General features: G+C 37.4%; 1 protein-coding gene across 3 annotated transcripts in view; it reads right to left on the bottom strand.

Annotated features, from left to right (window-relative positions):
- Positions 1–563: 563 nt before the first annotated feature.
- Positions 564–16,262, bottom strand: part of OPN4 (opsin 4) — a 30,637-nt gene continuing 14,938 nt past the window's right edge. Inside the window, exons 4-10 of one of the 3 annotated variants that reach the window (XM_072424268.1) lie at positions 12,726–12,897; positions 11,623–11,784; positions 10,477–10,584; positions 7,365–7,554; positions 3,496–3,648; positions 3,114–3,182; positions 564–1,988 (exon numbers count right to left, since the gene is read on the bottom strand). In XM_072424268.1, coding sequence (XP_072280369.1) covers positions 1,728–1,988; positions 3,114–3,182; positions 3,496–3,648; positions 7,365–7,554; positions 10,477–10,584; positions 11,623–11,784; positions 12,726–12,897 — 1,115 coding nt within the window. In that variant the 3' untranslated portion in view covers positions 564–1,727. The remainder of the gene's footprint in view (positions 1,989–3,113; positions 3,183–3,495; positions 3,649–7,364; positions 7,555–10,476; positions 10,585–11,622; positions 11,785–12,725; positions 12,898–16,262) is intronic. The other 2 variants (XM_072424266.1, XM_072424267.1) reach the window with 2 other exon arrangements.

Below are 16,262 nucleotides of genomic sequence, written 5' to 3'. Positions count from 1 at the left end.
AACCAGAATTTGGAACTAGGGAAGTTTAAATAAGGCTATCAGCCAATACCAGGACAGGATTAAATCCAGCAACCAATCTGCTCAATGGCTGCAGCGCAAACTCCAAAATCCCTATCAGCTATGAGCAGCTTCCCTGTCTGTGCAGGAGATGTCGAAGAGGTGAGGCTTCAAGGCTAATGGGAGGCTGGTGATGCTGCGGGTTATTAAACAGACGATCTGTAGACAGTGGTACCAGTGTTAAATTGTAGCCATGAGTAAATCACTAATAGGGTATTTGATGTCCTCAGCTGACAGTTGCTTTATGCAGTTGGGCTCTTGCAAACCACCGACGTAGTTCAGCACAAATGGTAAAATTAACACTAAAACCTTCTTCTAGTACTGAACTTTTTACATATGAGTTGTAGCTTCTTTTCCTGCATGCAGTGTGAGAAATGAGTTAATGTGAATCTAATTACAGAAAGTTGTTTATTCTTCACCTTATAATCCAGTACATTTCTGCGTACAAGGGTGGCTAAATATGTCACTGGGAAAAATAGATTTCCCACAAGAACGTAGGAATGTACATATCAATAAACATGCCGTCCTGTCTTTCAGCACCTGTTTATCACAAGAGCCACCATCTTCTTCTACTCTTCTGTATATCTTGATCTTTGGCCATCTTGATTTGCCAGACTTGAATGATGTTCAGTCGTGGGAGTTCATGCAGTTCATACAACCCACATGGAGCTGTCCATGCGCAGTTCTTTGATAAGAGTGCACAATTAATTAACCTCTAGTGCCCGGGGATCGCAGAGGATTTCCAGGGCTGCATGATGCGAGAGCCCGACCTCTTGGTCAATCAGGCTTTTCTCTCTTACATTTTCGGTAAGCAAGAAAGACCAATTCGCCGCGAGATCGAACTTCATATTCTCACTCACTCATCCCTAGTGTTCTGGCCTTTGCAGCGCTAGGTCCCAGGTTCGAATCTTGTGTCTGCCTGGGTTTCCTCCAGGTATTCCGGTTTCCTCTCACTTCCCAAAAACATGCAGATAGGTTAATTGGCTATCCTCAAAATTGACCTTAGATTGTATTAATGACATATGACTGTGGTAGGGACATTAGATTGTGAGCACCTTTGAGGGGAAGCTAGTGACATGACTATGGACTTTGTAGAGCCCTGCATAACATGATGGCGCTATATATATTTTTTTTATATTAGTTCCCAATTCTTCTTTAAAAGTCTTTATTTCTTTAGCATATATTTAATACTTTTTTGCTTTTTTGTACAGTAACATTCTTGCATATCACATTAAGTAAGCAGTAAAAATTGCTTCTTGCAGTTATCATTCATTGTGTTCTCATAGTTTAAATACATGTGTACATTTTAAATTAAATTTAAAGCATTTAGAATTCTTCTGTGTAAATAAATTATGTTGGTCCACCAATATTTTATAATTGTACTTATTGTAGCAATTTATCTTCCACAACATCAAGAAAACTAAAGATATCCCCAGTTCTGTTTCAAAAAAGGCCAAAAAAAATGCAAAACTTCTGGGATTTAAATAGCTTCAGTAGAAACACTTGGTCACTACAGATGAATAACTGTGGCGATTACACTGGTGGCAATAAATGATGACACATTTGCCTTACATAACTAACTACCTTTTTTTCCATGGTCTGTGTATAGTGACCGGAATAACTAATGGCACCATTAGTAGTCAACGTATACAATATATGTCCAGGAAACTTCAAGTTTTTCTTGGCGACAACTGATTTGTTGATGTTTCTGTGTTGTTTTCAGGTATAGTTTCCGTAATAATGGTACCAATTGCAGGATTATGTTTTGTTCCATTGGTCCTGTGACAAGGCAGGTTAGAATTATGCTCTACCGCTGATTGATTGCCTTGGTAACTGCTGTATGTCACTACGATACTTGGTATTCGTGATACTGCTACACGGGAAATAGGATCTCCTTTTCTTTGTCCATAGCCATTCAAATTTCTACCTGCCTTTAATTTAAAATGGGAAAACAAGAGAATGGTCAGTATTGAAGCCCATTATAATAACATCGAACAACATGACACAACTCATGTGGATTGTTTTAATAAATAAATAACCAATCTAACTCTCTAAATCTCATTCCTGTATTCCTAATTTATGAATGTTAAAACACTCGTACTGTGGGCCTGAATTCTGAATATTGTGCTCAAAAAAAAAAAAAAATGAGAATGAGAAAGCAGAGGGCAAATGATTAGTAAACAGTTTTGCCCATGCTTGTAGTTAAGCTTTTTTCAATACCTGACTTACCATGCCTTTGTCCTTTTGTGTATAAGTCATTAAGGTAAATAACTGCAAGATTGTCAGACTTTACTGATGACTGGTGTTCTAAAAAATAGTGGGGGATTATAGATGATGGAGCAGGAAAGGTGAATAATGCATAGTTTTCCAAAATGAAAATGCAGAAGCAGGGGAATCCTTGCACTGCAGATCTTCAAGTAGAGCTTCCTCTCCTGCAAGGAGAACAGGAGCAATACAATGGAGAACAATGGAACCATCAGTTGGAGGCGGCATAGCCTTGGCTCTCCCACTGCAGATATACAACAAAGGCATGGGAAGTATACTGCTTTTTCAGGAGCAATTTAGGACAAGCGTTACATTTTTATGGTGCTGCTTTGGTGCAATTCATCTATGGAACAGATCAGCTATATAGTGGTTATTATAGGAAATTATTATTCTACTGTATGGTTTAGCTTGTCTCTGGGTGTTGAATTTCCCCAGTTAGGAAAGCATTTAAGAGTACAAGCAGTGTATTACAGTTTCTCAAAGACCTGAGTAGAGTAAAGTAATTCTTTTTGATATCTCCAGGGAGCCTGTAGGCACCATACAACCAATATTCGGTTTCCTTTACACAGAGGAAGTAAGCCATTGTTGGCTGTGCTGCCCCCAAGATGCCTTCATTATGCAGTTGAGAAAATAAACTTCCTCTGTGTGAAGTGAATAGACTCAACAGAAACTACCTCTTGTTATAGCCACCATTAGTAATACCTGAACTTTGAAACTGCAAATTTGGTCTCGCCATTATTCAACTTGTATAACTAAGCTCTACAAGTATTTATTTTGGAATGTATACTTACTGCAAGAGGAGAACTACGATCTGCTGTGCCAATTTCTACCAGAGAAATATCATCTGCATCCACAGAGGTCTGAAATTTTTCAAAAAAATTATTTTATTGCTTAATAAACAATAACCCATTACAACAATTAAATTAATAAAAATACAACCCATGCATTGGGGTATAAATGTGAATACAGCTGGAAATTACATGGAAATGACACACATGCATAGCGACACTAAATGTGCAAAACATTTTACTGTTGCTTTTGTGATGTCTTAATAAACAGCATAACAAAAAATAAGCAAAACACAGCACATAAACTAAATGGTCATCACAAAACCTGATAGAAAGGGCCATAATGGTAGGAAAATGTAGGTAGTTTTTCAATATGCACATTTACCTTCTCAAAAATTCCCGAATCATGACTTTTCAGCTTAGTTTTGGATTTTATGTCATTGAGCTCAGTGGTGTCTTTCCCCATTTCATGGGAAACCTGCCTACTGGCTGGCCTGGAGTTCATACTACTGATATCAGCGTCCGTATCAGTCCAGCCCTGAAATTAATATATTGGAAATAGTAATAATGTTTTACGGGGTGATAATAATTTTTTTATAAAACAACTGAATGGGTGGCAAGAAGAAAATGGGAATGGATAATGGAATAAAAGTGTTTCCACAAGGGTCAGTCTACTCCAAATAAATATTTCTGTTAGAAGTGAACATTTGACAGGCTGTTTTGTCTACTGATTTTAATATCTTTCAGTGTCATCAGGATCGGCAGTTGTTCTAGTCTTCATCCTTTGCACCTTGGAGAAATTTTCAGACAAGACTTTCAGTTTTAGTTGAAGCAAGTAAACAAAGCTGGTTGGGTAGAGAATTCTAGTGACAGGTGGTAAGGAAATGTGTAACTGGAAGAAGAATCATTTCTCCATCATCTTTCCAAAAGTGAAATCTTTTTTTGTGTTGACTGACCCTTTTAAGACATTTTTAGGTGGGTAATCTTTAAATTGTTACATATGAAAACATAAAACATAAGTTACATAAATTTAACAAAGCAATAGATACTGCTGTGGTAGTATTGAGACCTGTTTTTTTTTCAGAGTGTTCTCTGAAGAAAATGCTCCAAAGTAGCAGAAGAAACTGGTCACAGGACTTTCACAGATGATGACCAGATTTTCCTACTCCTGGCATCATGATCTCTTCCTTTAGTGTACCGCCAATGTTTAGAGGCATGTTGCTTAGTATAGTAGAGGAAGGGGGCACATGAGTGCTGCCCTACCTACCGTGGCCACCAAGGTAGGAAAGCTTTTAACATTGCTGCCCATTGGGAAGAATGTTACCCTAAGGCTAGGTACATACTTGCAATAGTTCTTGTCTGATAATCAGCTCAGGGCCGTTATCGGACAAGAATCTGGTGTGTGTACAGCACTCGTCCGTCTATCGTCCGAAAACAAAGCTGGTTGGGTAGAGAATTCTAGTGACAGGTGGTAAGGAAATGTGTAACTGGCAGAAGAATCATTTCTCCATCATCTTTCCAAAAGTGAAATCTTTTTTTGTGTTGACTGACCCTTTTAAGACATTTTTAGGTGGGTATTCTTTAAATTGTTACGTATGAAAACATAAAACATAAGTTACATAAATTTAACAAAGCAATAGATACTGCTGTATAGTATTGAGACCTGTTTTTTTTACAGAGTGTTCTCTGAAGAAAACGCTCCAAAGTAGCAGAAGAAACTGGTCACAAGACTTTCACAGATGATGACCAGATTTTCCAACTCCTGGCATCATGATCTCTTTCTTTAGTGTACCGCCAATGTTTAGAGGCATGTTGCTTAGTATAGTAGAGGAAGGGGGCACATGAGTGCTTCCCTACCTACCGTGGCCACCAAGGTAAGAAAGCTTTTAACATTGCTGCCCATTGGGAAGAATGTTACCCTAAGGCTAGGTGCATACTTGCAATAGTTCTTGTCTGATAATCAGCTCAGGGCCGTTATCGGACAAGAATCTGGTGTGTGTACAGCACTCGTCCGTCTATCGTCCGAATGACTGTCCTGGTGGATCCATGGACGATGAACGACGATCATAATAGAAGTGAAGGGGGAGAGCGTGCAGTGGGGTGCCGTGCCGTTTTTCTCCCCCTCCCCTCTTCATAGCACAGAACGGTGCTGTATGTACAGTATGTATGTATCGTGCAGTAGTTTGTCACTGGAAAGGATCTACTATTTTCTTTGCTATTATGGGAATATGTAAAAAATGCTTGTTTGGAATTAGAGATAAGCGAATTGAAGCTGAAAAAGTGGAATTCAATCCGAATTTCCGGAAAAATTCTATTTGCAACAAATCTGAATTTCCTCACGATTCATAGTAAGGAATCGCAATTTTTTCGAAAATGACTTGTCCCCATTCATCCACTGTAGTGCCCTGTATTCTTAAATAGAGAAACCCTATCTAAGAATATATAGTATAGCGCTGCAACAGCAATTGCTGTTGCCGTGCTGTGCTTCTAATATGTATTCTTAGATAAAGTTTCTCTATCTAAGAATACAGGGCAGTAAAAGTGATGAATGGGGACAAGTCATTTTCGAAAAAATTGCGATTCGTTACTATGAATCGTGAGGAAATTCAGATTTGTTGCAAATAGAATTTTTCCGGAAATTCGGATTGAATTCCACTTTTTCAGCTTCAATTCGTCCCCTGTAGTGCCCAGAGATCGTAGTTGAACTGCAGATGACCGTGGCAGTTTCACTACAATGTCCAGGCACTACAAGTGATGAATGGGGACTTGTCCCCATTCATCGCCTGTAGTGCCCTGTATTCTTAGATAGGGAAACTCTATCTAAGAATATATAGTACAGCACTGCAACATTAATCGCTGTTTCAGTGCTGTGCTTTTACTATGTATTCCTAGATAGAGTTTCTTTATCTAAGAATACAGGGCACTACAGGGGATGAATGGGGACAACTCTATCTCTGGGCACTACAGGAGATGAATGGGGACTTGTCTCCATTCATCACCTTTAGTACCCCGTATTCTTAGATAGAGAAACTCTATCTAAGAATACATATTTGAAGCACAGCACGGCATCAGCGATTGCTATTGCAGTGCTGTACTATATATTCTTAGATAGAGTTTGCAGTTCCACGTTGTAGTGGAACTGCAGAGGTCATCTGCAGTTCAGTTTCCCACTGTGACGTCACCTGGGAAACTGAACTGCAGATGACCTCTGCAGTTCCACTACTACGATCTGTGGGCACTACAGGGGATGAATGGGGACTTGTCCCCATTCATCACCTTTAGTGCCCTCTATTCTTAGATAGAGAAACTCTATCTTAGAATACATAGTAAAAGCAAAGCACTGGCACAGCGATTGATGTTGCAGCGCTGTACTATGTATTCTTAGATAGAGGTTCTCTATCTAAGAATACAGGGCACTATAGGGGATGAATGAGGACTTGTCCCCATTTATCACATATAGTGGCTTGTATTCTTAGACAGAGAAACACGAAACACGAAATAGCCAAAATTATCGGTAATAGCTGTTTTTTAACGCGACTCACCGTGAATAAATTCAGATCAAAGCAAATCTTTTAGAAAAATTCGGCGAACCGGCCGAATAGAATTTTTGAGAAATTCGCTTATCTCTATTTGGAATACTTGGTAAATTTAGTTATTGGTAACAGAAAAATGATCGATGGCCCTTCCATTCTTTCACCTTAGATAAAGCACATACATTTTTAGCGCTGTGTTAATGTAGTGCTTTAAACTGTAACACAACACAAGATACATTTTAGGTAGATTTTTCCAAAGATCTAGCCAACAAGTTTTTTTAAAAAACATAGTGCTCTAGTGTGAAGAGCTTTATAGATTATAATAGCAGCTAATTTTAATGAGTTTTTAGCATGCTGTGATTCTGCTGTTTAGTGCACAAAAAAAAACAAAGGTGTGTAAATAAAGACTCCCTACCATACTGTAAATGTCAATAATTAATTTAAACTAGCAAAATATACAACATTAGTAAATGTTATACTATATATAGCACCTTTTTTTAAAAAAACTTTTTACCATGCAGGAACCCTTCATATAACTCCAGTCTTGGGGATTCCCAAATAATTAATAAAAATGCAGGTTTATGCCTTTACAAATAATTTAAAAGATCCTTTTTGTCAGTGGTTCCCCATCTGAGGGGCAGAAATTGCTCATTACTCAAGAACACCGAGGAGATGACTGAAGGAATTAGCTGAAAATCTCGGGACATAAACTCATGCTTACCGATTCACTATCTGAGACGGAAGGAAGACGTCCTTTTAGTTTGGGGTGTCCAATTATGTCAGAAGACTGGCTGCAATGGCTGGTAACAGTGGAACGCCGAGAAGATGGATAACTGGTATAGGTTCTGGAATCTTTGCGAGTCACTCGGAGAATTGGTCTCAAACAAGGAATATATTTTGCAATTGCCATCCTGTGATACAAGAACTAGGCTTTATTAGTCCATAAAATGGCTGAAACAAGTAATGCCCTAAAATATTCTTTAGGTTATGTAAGTACTATTGTGTGATAAAGTTGTAATAACAAAGTTTAATCTTAAAAAGTGGAACACAAGTTTCATGAATAATGTAGGCTGCTACATATTAGATCTTGGATCATATTAGACCAAAACTACCCAAAGGGCCAGTTACATCACCACCAGGAATGTAGTCAATGGGTACAGTAAAAAAATAATTTTTATTCTTCCCTTTACAGGTAAATATTTTACTACCTTTTGTAAGTGGTTTAAGAAAGGAAGGAGGGCAACCAGTCAGCTGACATTCTGTTTCTAACATGAAATAAATCTGATAAAAATGTATCTGATTGCCCCTACTGCTAAATATCTTGCCTTTTTTCAAAGATCCATGTTTGCTGCTAGTTCTGACCTCTTGTTTCATCTCAGTCTTGCTCTATTTTTTATCTTGTTTAGTTTATTTCCCTTGTAACCTCCCTGGTTAAATCTGAGGGCCACAACCTTGAAACCATCTCTAGCAAAGCCCATTAGTTGACTTGTTCCCTGGTGTGCACCAGGCAGATCCTTAGATTCTGTTCCTTGGCTTTCTTTTTCATATTGTGATGCAACATACTACTGTAATATTTTAAAAAGAGCTGATTTTTTCTGGGTGTAGAGTGGGATGCCAGATGCCTTATTAGGCTTTTATTATTCTCTGGGTTTCTATTTGGTAGTTTCTCCTCTAAACTTGTCTTGATGACTACCAAGACTTAAACAAAAAGTGATGAAAATCAAAAAAGTTGTCAAAAGAGCAAAAGGATTCCAGTGTATGTATAAAAAAAGTCATATACCCCCACTTTATAGGTATTGAGGAGAAAATGTTCTAGTGGCGCACACAGACAGCATACCTACACTTTAATGGCTCTACAAAGATGATTTCTGCTGTGTTGGAATAGATGTAATGTTCTGTCTACTATACTTTATAAACTTTGTATTTTTGTTGTTGAATATTCTTTTGTTATGTCCGGTGAAAAGTTTCCTTACATTTTCAAAACAAAATAGATATAAGGTATACATTTGCAGATATATTACTAAACCACACATTGTATATTGTCTGCATTTTGTATTAAGTTGTCATCTTCCTTCATGAAGGTCTGCTCAGGACACAGCATATTATTGCTTGTGTCTGCATATTACTGCTGATCCTATTACAAATTTTAATTTCTTCTATGTTCTATGTGTTATTATTTCCAAAAAGCTTATTATTTTTAGATCACCAGATAAGAAGTTTTATCCTAACAAGGTAAAAAATAGACCGAAATTATAGGAGCATGAGTTGAAATGTTTCATCTCTTTATTTTGCTAGTCTTTGTTCTGGGTGCGATGCCAAGAGAACTTTTTTTTCAAAGCAATGGGCAGACAATAAGGGGGATGCCTGCTGTGCATCACAGAGGTGCAAACAAGCCACATTGCCCAAACATGGAGACACCATGCAGTGCTATGTCAAGTCACAACAAGATTTGATATATATTTTTATTATCTGTAGCTAACACCTCAAGGTCTATAGGCTAATGGAATTGGGTTACATAATGTAAAAATGTTAGGGTACTTGTAGGGATCATAGATCTGTTATCAGTGGACCAGAAATTCAACAACTTCCTATCCCTCATTTAGTCTTTCATGGATGTACAGGCTTTGTCAATAATGTAGACCCCAACTATCTTCCTGGCTAATGGGCATCCACCATCTTCCTTCCCTTTCCTCTCTGGTTTTACTAGCAACAACCTTCTCTTTGCATTCACTTGAACTCCATTGATCAAGACCTAGTATGAAATGTTAATGCTACTACAGTTTCCCACTTTCAATAATCTATGTATAACACTGCTAGCCCCTATCAAAAGCCATTCAATTTCTACATTACAGAAACTTGATGTCACTCAGTTTACTTATAACCTCAGTACCAACATTACACCTTTATGCAATGACTTATGTGTGATCTAGGCTAGCATCTCCTACACCAATCCTTAAACTGAACCTGAAGTTTTCAAATAAAAGTTATATACGTATGTTCTGCTCTGAATCAGGAATACAGGTCCCCGTGTTACATACGAGATCGAGACTGTAGGTTTGTTCATAAAATTGAATTTGTATGTAAGTCGGAACAGCTATACTTTTTTAATAAATGCAATTAGGACAGATGTTTGTCTCAACATTATTATTAGACAGCGTGGTGTCAGTTACGGTATTAAATCCTCACTGTGAGTTAATCACAAACAAAACAAAAAACTTTATGGAGCCTAGACATTCATTAACTTCGGAGCCAGCTGTGCTTTGATATGCAAAAAGAAACAACTGCAGAGTTTGTCTTGGTCATTAAAGAATTACAAGACGTTGCAGAACAGCAAAAATACTTTTTATGCAAGTCATGCGAACCACCCATCTGCATCATCAAGCCTCCATCCGGCACACAAGGGAGAAGGGAAGTGTGTTGGTATCTAGAAATCATTTGAATGTTAGATGTACTTAACTCGAGGACTACCTGTATGTATATGCCTTTTTGTATTTGTATTTTGATAGTCCCATTACAGAGTTATATTAACCTACTGTCTGATTCCGTCTACACTAATTAACTATATCACAAAACAGTTCTGATAAAGTGGCTTGGAAAGCTACAAAATGTCTTCAACATTACAAGAACAAGTCCATTTAAATTTGGCTAACTACTACTAACTATACAATGACCTTATTAAACGAGACCCCTCACAGACATACTGAAGTTAGGCAATACAATATTGTTACCTTCCATCCCATATACAACATAATTTACATATGATATTGAAGCTTAGTCAGTTTGCTACCAGTGCAAAAAAAAGATAAACATATGTCTCCTACAATCAATCCTACCTGTATTTAGGGTGAGTAATGGCATAGATTATTGGATTGTGAATGGCAGATGCCTTTGCAATCACAGCAGGCACAGAGTTCATGTATGGTGTTAACATGCTTGAATACCTGTTGAAAAATATAAAAAAATACAGGTAATTAGTTCAGTTATTCAGTTTGGTTCATGACTGATTTTGAATGAACTTTGTCACTTTATAGTGACAAACTGGCCCATGGCTTTATATTTCTGTACAGGATTGAAAGTGCACCAACGAGGTGATGCCTGGATCCCACTTTTAGTTCTACCATTCGGCTATCACATCACTTGCAGCTGATGGGAGTTTCTCTCTGCAAGGGCATACAAATGTATAAGGATGGGCCAGAGAGAGAATCCAACAACAGAATTCAAAAACAGCTGCGTTAGGCAAGAAAGCCAAGACTTTATGTTGCATTTGTTATTCCCAGAAAGAGAAGATTTGATATTATTCCTTTTACAAAGAATAGGAGGCTCACTTAAAAAGTAGTGACAACAATAGTACAATTAATTTTTTTATAATGGCTTTAAAGGGCATACTGTAATTACATTAATTGGATCTTCATATTTTAAAATTGGGTACCCAGCCTATTCTCCTCCGTTGTGGTAATGTACGCCACTTTAAAAAAGCTGACCATTATTTCAAAAATAGTAATCAAGGTTTTTAGATGAAAACTACTGATCTCTATTGTGACTTAGGGCAGTCATCACTATCAGGGTGGTGAACCCTATTTGGTGGTGTTAAGGTTTGTGGTCATGCCAATCACTACTTTTTAAATGCAGAGGTAGGAATAATACTGCCAATAAAAAGTAATGCGCTTTGGTTCATTCATAAAAATGACCATTGTGCTGATTGCTACTTCTATGAATAAAGGCACACACAATGGTGCTGATATTTATGAAAAAATAAATGGTTGATCTACAACGTTATAAGTAAGAAATCAATTGATTTTCTTATACGGCAAAGTTACTAATACAAAAACATTTCTGTTTTGCATACAGATATTTTTGTATGTAATGTTCAGGTAATAAAGCGGAACCAATGAAAAAATATAATTTCATTTTTAAACATTTTCTAAAATTATTAAACAATGCCAAAAATTGTTATTACAAAATGTTCATATATACATTACCCAGCGAAGGCCACCAATGCGACGGTAGAATAGGGGGACCATGAAATCACATACAGAAGGATGACAATCAGTGCTATCTTTGCCATCTTCCACTCCTTCTTCATTTTCTGATACTGTTTTTGAGACTCCTTGTTGTCATCAGAGCCAATTTTATGAACAGCTCTGTTGTAAACAAGAAGAGGATTCAAAGTAAAGTATGTGAGATATCATAAAAACAACAAACATGTGTATGTGAAGTCGCTGGCTATGCTTGGTATTTCTTGGCCCTATAGATTTCAGAAAAAACTAACAAAGGGAAGAATACAAATGGTCAGTGAACAATGTCTTGCAGTGGCAACTTTACTAGGTTACAATTTAAATGATTTTCTATTTCTGTATTGTAATAGCTATTTCTGAACGCACAGAACCAGAATATACCTGTGCCAGATTTTCTTGCCAAAGCTGAAAAAATTACAGAATGTTCCTTACGTTATGCATTTCATGTTTTACACATTTGAGTGTTAACTATTGCTATGTACAGACACCAGATTTATATTGCCCGAGATGAATGTTCATGATCATCGTGAGCCAAAATATAGCAGTTTATATCTGTACAGCTGTTTCCCAAGGTCATTTAGTGATCCAGCCAAAAAAAAGATTGCTTCTATTTCTAAAGAGGGAAGATGAATTCAGATGCTTCCTACTCATCCCTCCCTCTCTTGTCTTCGACTTGTATGCCATACCATCACTGGAAAAAATACTAATGTGTCAGGGATAATGTGGAATTAATTGGAAGTAAATGCATTAAAAACATAGCAAACACTGATAAGTGCAACAATCCTACTATATAAAGAGATATACAAAAGGCAACAATATCAAGAGCAGGATTTTATAGAGCAAATGGCCAGAGCACCAGCAAAGATTTAGGTACAAGATTTCAGGTCCAATGCCAAGGCAATGAGAGGCCTGTGAAGGCAGAATATATAGGCCTGCTTATTTTTAGCCACACGTGTTGTCAAAGCAGGTGATCATTCTGCAGCAAGCCGCCTGCTGGTGATCTGCGGAAGCACATGTAAGGCGTGCTAAACCACAGTGCCACCAGCAGGCAATAATAAGTCACTCACCGGTTAGTGTTCTTGATGGCCTTGAAAATGAAGATGTAGCAATAAATTATAATAAAAAGAGGGATAAAGAAGACAAAACAGAAGAGAAGCATAGTGTAGGCTCTAACAGAGGGTGTGAAGGTCATATAGTCCCAAGTGCAAGATGTCAGGAGGCCTTCTGGTACATAGGCACCTACAAGAGAGAAAAGTAATATAACATTAGGGTAGACATAGGGAGGTGCCTGCACCCTCCTTAGCCAACAGGAGCCCCAAGTCAGTTCTGCTCAAGGGCCAACTGTTGGCTACATTCACCAGTGCATTACATTGAAAAGTTTCTGTAGTTGTGAAATTTCTGTGTCATTAACCACCTAATCCACTAAATAGGAATACGACGAAAACACTTGATAACATTTTGATAATTGTTAGAAAACAAAGAAGAATTTAAATTACTCATAAAATGTAAAAATGAGCTGCTACTATCTACTACCTGCTTACTACGCATTTGTGTTTCTAAGTGTTTGAAAAACATTTTTGGAGCATTTGATAATACTGGCATGTATTGAAGTCTATAGCCACCAGCCTTTCAAGTTAATCTCAAGGTCCTAAAGATGATATTGTCACCAAAATTGCTTAGGAAAGTAGGGGGTGGACTTGGACCATGAAAATGTAGAAAGATTCTGGTTTCAAAAAGTTATTAGAGACACATTGGCTTAGTAGCACTTGTCATTCTAGGTAATGCTGTGTTTGTTTTATTTATAATAAGTACATCATAATAGCTTTCAATCATATTTAAAGATTTTAACATATTGGGCCTGAATATAGCTTTCCAAGACTGGAAAAGATAGACTATCATGGGTGATCCCCTCTGTCCCATCGAATTTTATTGACAATATTATGCTCTGAAGCTTTGCATATAATTTACAGGGTAATGGCCATATACCTTTGTAAATTTGTACTTAATACCTCAAACACTATTAAACACCTGTTTAGCATTTTCCATTAATTTCATAGATAAATGCCTGTAAGCTATTTTCAAAAAACAGCAAACACTACCTGAGCCAAGCAGTTTAATTGATGCCAGTTAAAAAATAACTGCACCACAAACTTCACCATTCATGTGAAAAAGCTAGTGAAAAAAGGAGATATGTCTCCCCATTGAGGATAACTTATGACTGCATTATGTCAGCATATTGTACTGTAGTCCTACAAGGATCAGCAGATGCAAAATGTTGTAACGGGCATTTCAGGGATAGGGCAGAAACGTTGCCATAATTGGCAACATGATGTTGGCAAGGCCACTTTAAGAAACATTAATATTGCAATTAAAAACCACAGTGTTCATTAAAGCAGATAAAAAGCTGTTTTTTATAGAACCTGGTCAACAATGGCAACTCAATTTTAGTGATGGGTCCACTTTAACATGTATTGTGCTCCCCTCCACTCCTTCCTTAAATTCTAAACTTTCAGTCTTCCACTGTGGCTCTGATTTATTATTTTAAAACCACTTTCTGATGATATTTTACTTGGTATGTAAAGGGTTAGCCTTAACAGAACACTCCACAAGGCTTATGAATGATGATTGCCAAATGACCTCAGTACAGTAATTCATAATGACCATCAAGTGATTCAAGTATGATGTCCAAGGTCTATTTGGTAATAGAAAGAATGGGAACATGTGAAACAGGATTCCATTCACTGAGAGGTGAATTCATTTATTATCAAAGCTTTCTTTTGTATTTATTGTTTTTCTACTTTTAGGTATTTTTGATGTCTGTATCAACTGATTTATTTTTTTATCATTTTCCATTAGTTCCTGGAAGCTGATTGTAAAATATAATCTCCAGGTTTATCGGACAGCCTAATATATTGCATGTCCTCGTCCCCTTTTACTTGACCCAACACACAATGTACTGTGCTGTAGTATGAAAATAATGGCATGAAAAAAAATGTAGTATGAAAAAAATGTGAAGAAGCCATTTGGTTCTTTTTTTAAGCTTCTAATATAAAAGGTTTCCTAATACCAGTTTCAAAATGCTTAAACCCCAAACCTTCAAACTATGTATGATTTCTAGAAAAAAAATAAAAATTAGAATCTCTGGTTTTCTTCTTTATATATATACAGCCTCTAAGTTTTGTTTGCACTACACAATGCACCTTCTTACAAAGAATGTTAAAGGCATACTTGTGTGGTGCATTAACATGTGTTGCAATATGGCAGCCCAATTGTATTATGCATAACCTAACTGCAACAGTTTAAATCAACCTAAAAGTTAGCTGACTTATTGGAAACTTTACTCTGGTGTGGCTGATTGATCAACATCTGCTAGGTAAGATTTTTGTAATAACATTGTCAATACTGGGCAACTGCACATAAAGAAAACACAATGATAAGTATAAAAAACTATAACATCAATAAATTATATTCAGGAAGAAAAGCAGTAGTTTTCTGCAGGGACCAGTCATTTTTCTCTTTTTATTCCTCATTGTCACATTAGGAGAGACAGGCCTTGATGAGGCGCTATGGCTCAATGGTAGTGTCCTAAGAAGGGCCAAGATTCAGAATCTAAGCAGCTGCCTGGTTTTGTCCAGAGCCTCTAGAGGCGAGGATGTTGTGCTGCAGACTGCACCAGGTTACGGACCCTTGGCACACCAGGGTGGACAGGACAATATGCAGTACTGAATCAGCGGGCAAGGCCGGGATCACATAGGGTGATACGGGGGTCACTGGGGACACAGGGGAACATAGGAAACATGGAAAGATATTGGAGGCACAGGGGTCAGTGGAAACACAAGAAAAAACTGGAGGCATGGGTGACCCAGAGGTCTCTGAAGAGGAACTCAGGAGATGCAGGAAGACACTGGGGAGAAAGAGCAATACAGAAAATGCAGAAGGGAAGAGGTAAACTGGACAACGAGGGGTTACAACAGGAGCTGGGCTGTGAAACAATCACAATCAGGCCACACTAGGGATCTGGGGGGCTCTGCAGTTGTCTGGCGACGCATTGTTTGAACTCTGAGCACAGCTGAATAGCAAAGGGCTCTTCCTGATTGGCTGGTGGGAGGGGTGTTGCTGATTAAACTTGGAAGATCATGCGCATCCAAGTTTAGCGAGAAGGAGGTAAGTGTGTCACTCAGGAAAGTAGAGGAGGATGATTGGTCACAATAGGCAACTAATCCACTATTATCCTTTCTTGCACTGTTTACTAGCAGGTTAATGTTCATAAAGACCAAACCAAAAGTACATTTTAAATTACATACTTTTGTATCAGTTATCCCAACTTCCAAAAATGTAACTTAATCTAAACAATGAACTTTACCATATACAAACTATTTGTTCTTGGGCCCTGGGTCCTTTAGGGCTGTCTATAATATTCTTTCGACTCTAATTCAGATACATAAGAAAAAAATAGCCAAGATAAATATATTTCTAGAGGATAAAACATGCTTTTTCTAAAATGAATTGTACTGTATCATCTATCTTAGTCTAGGTAATTTGTTTTTTATGTTTTGACATGTTCTTGATTTAATCCACTGTTCTGTTTTGTGCAAGTGAAATTT

The sequence above is a fragment of the Pyxicephalus adspersus genome, chromosome 10, assembly GCF_032062135.1.
Source record: "Pyxicephalus adspersus chromosome 10, UCB_Pads_2.0, whole genome shotgun sequence".
NCBI classification, from domain to species: Eukaryota; Metazoa; Chordata; class Amphibia; order Anura; family Pyxicephalidae; genus Pyxicephalus; species Pyxicephalus adspersus.
This window is presented reverse-complemented; position numbering and strand designations above follow the sequence as displayed.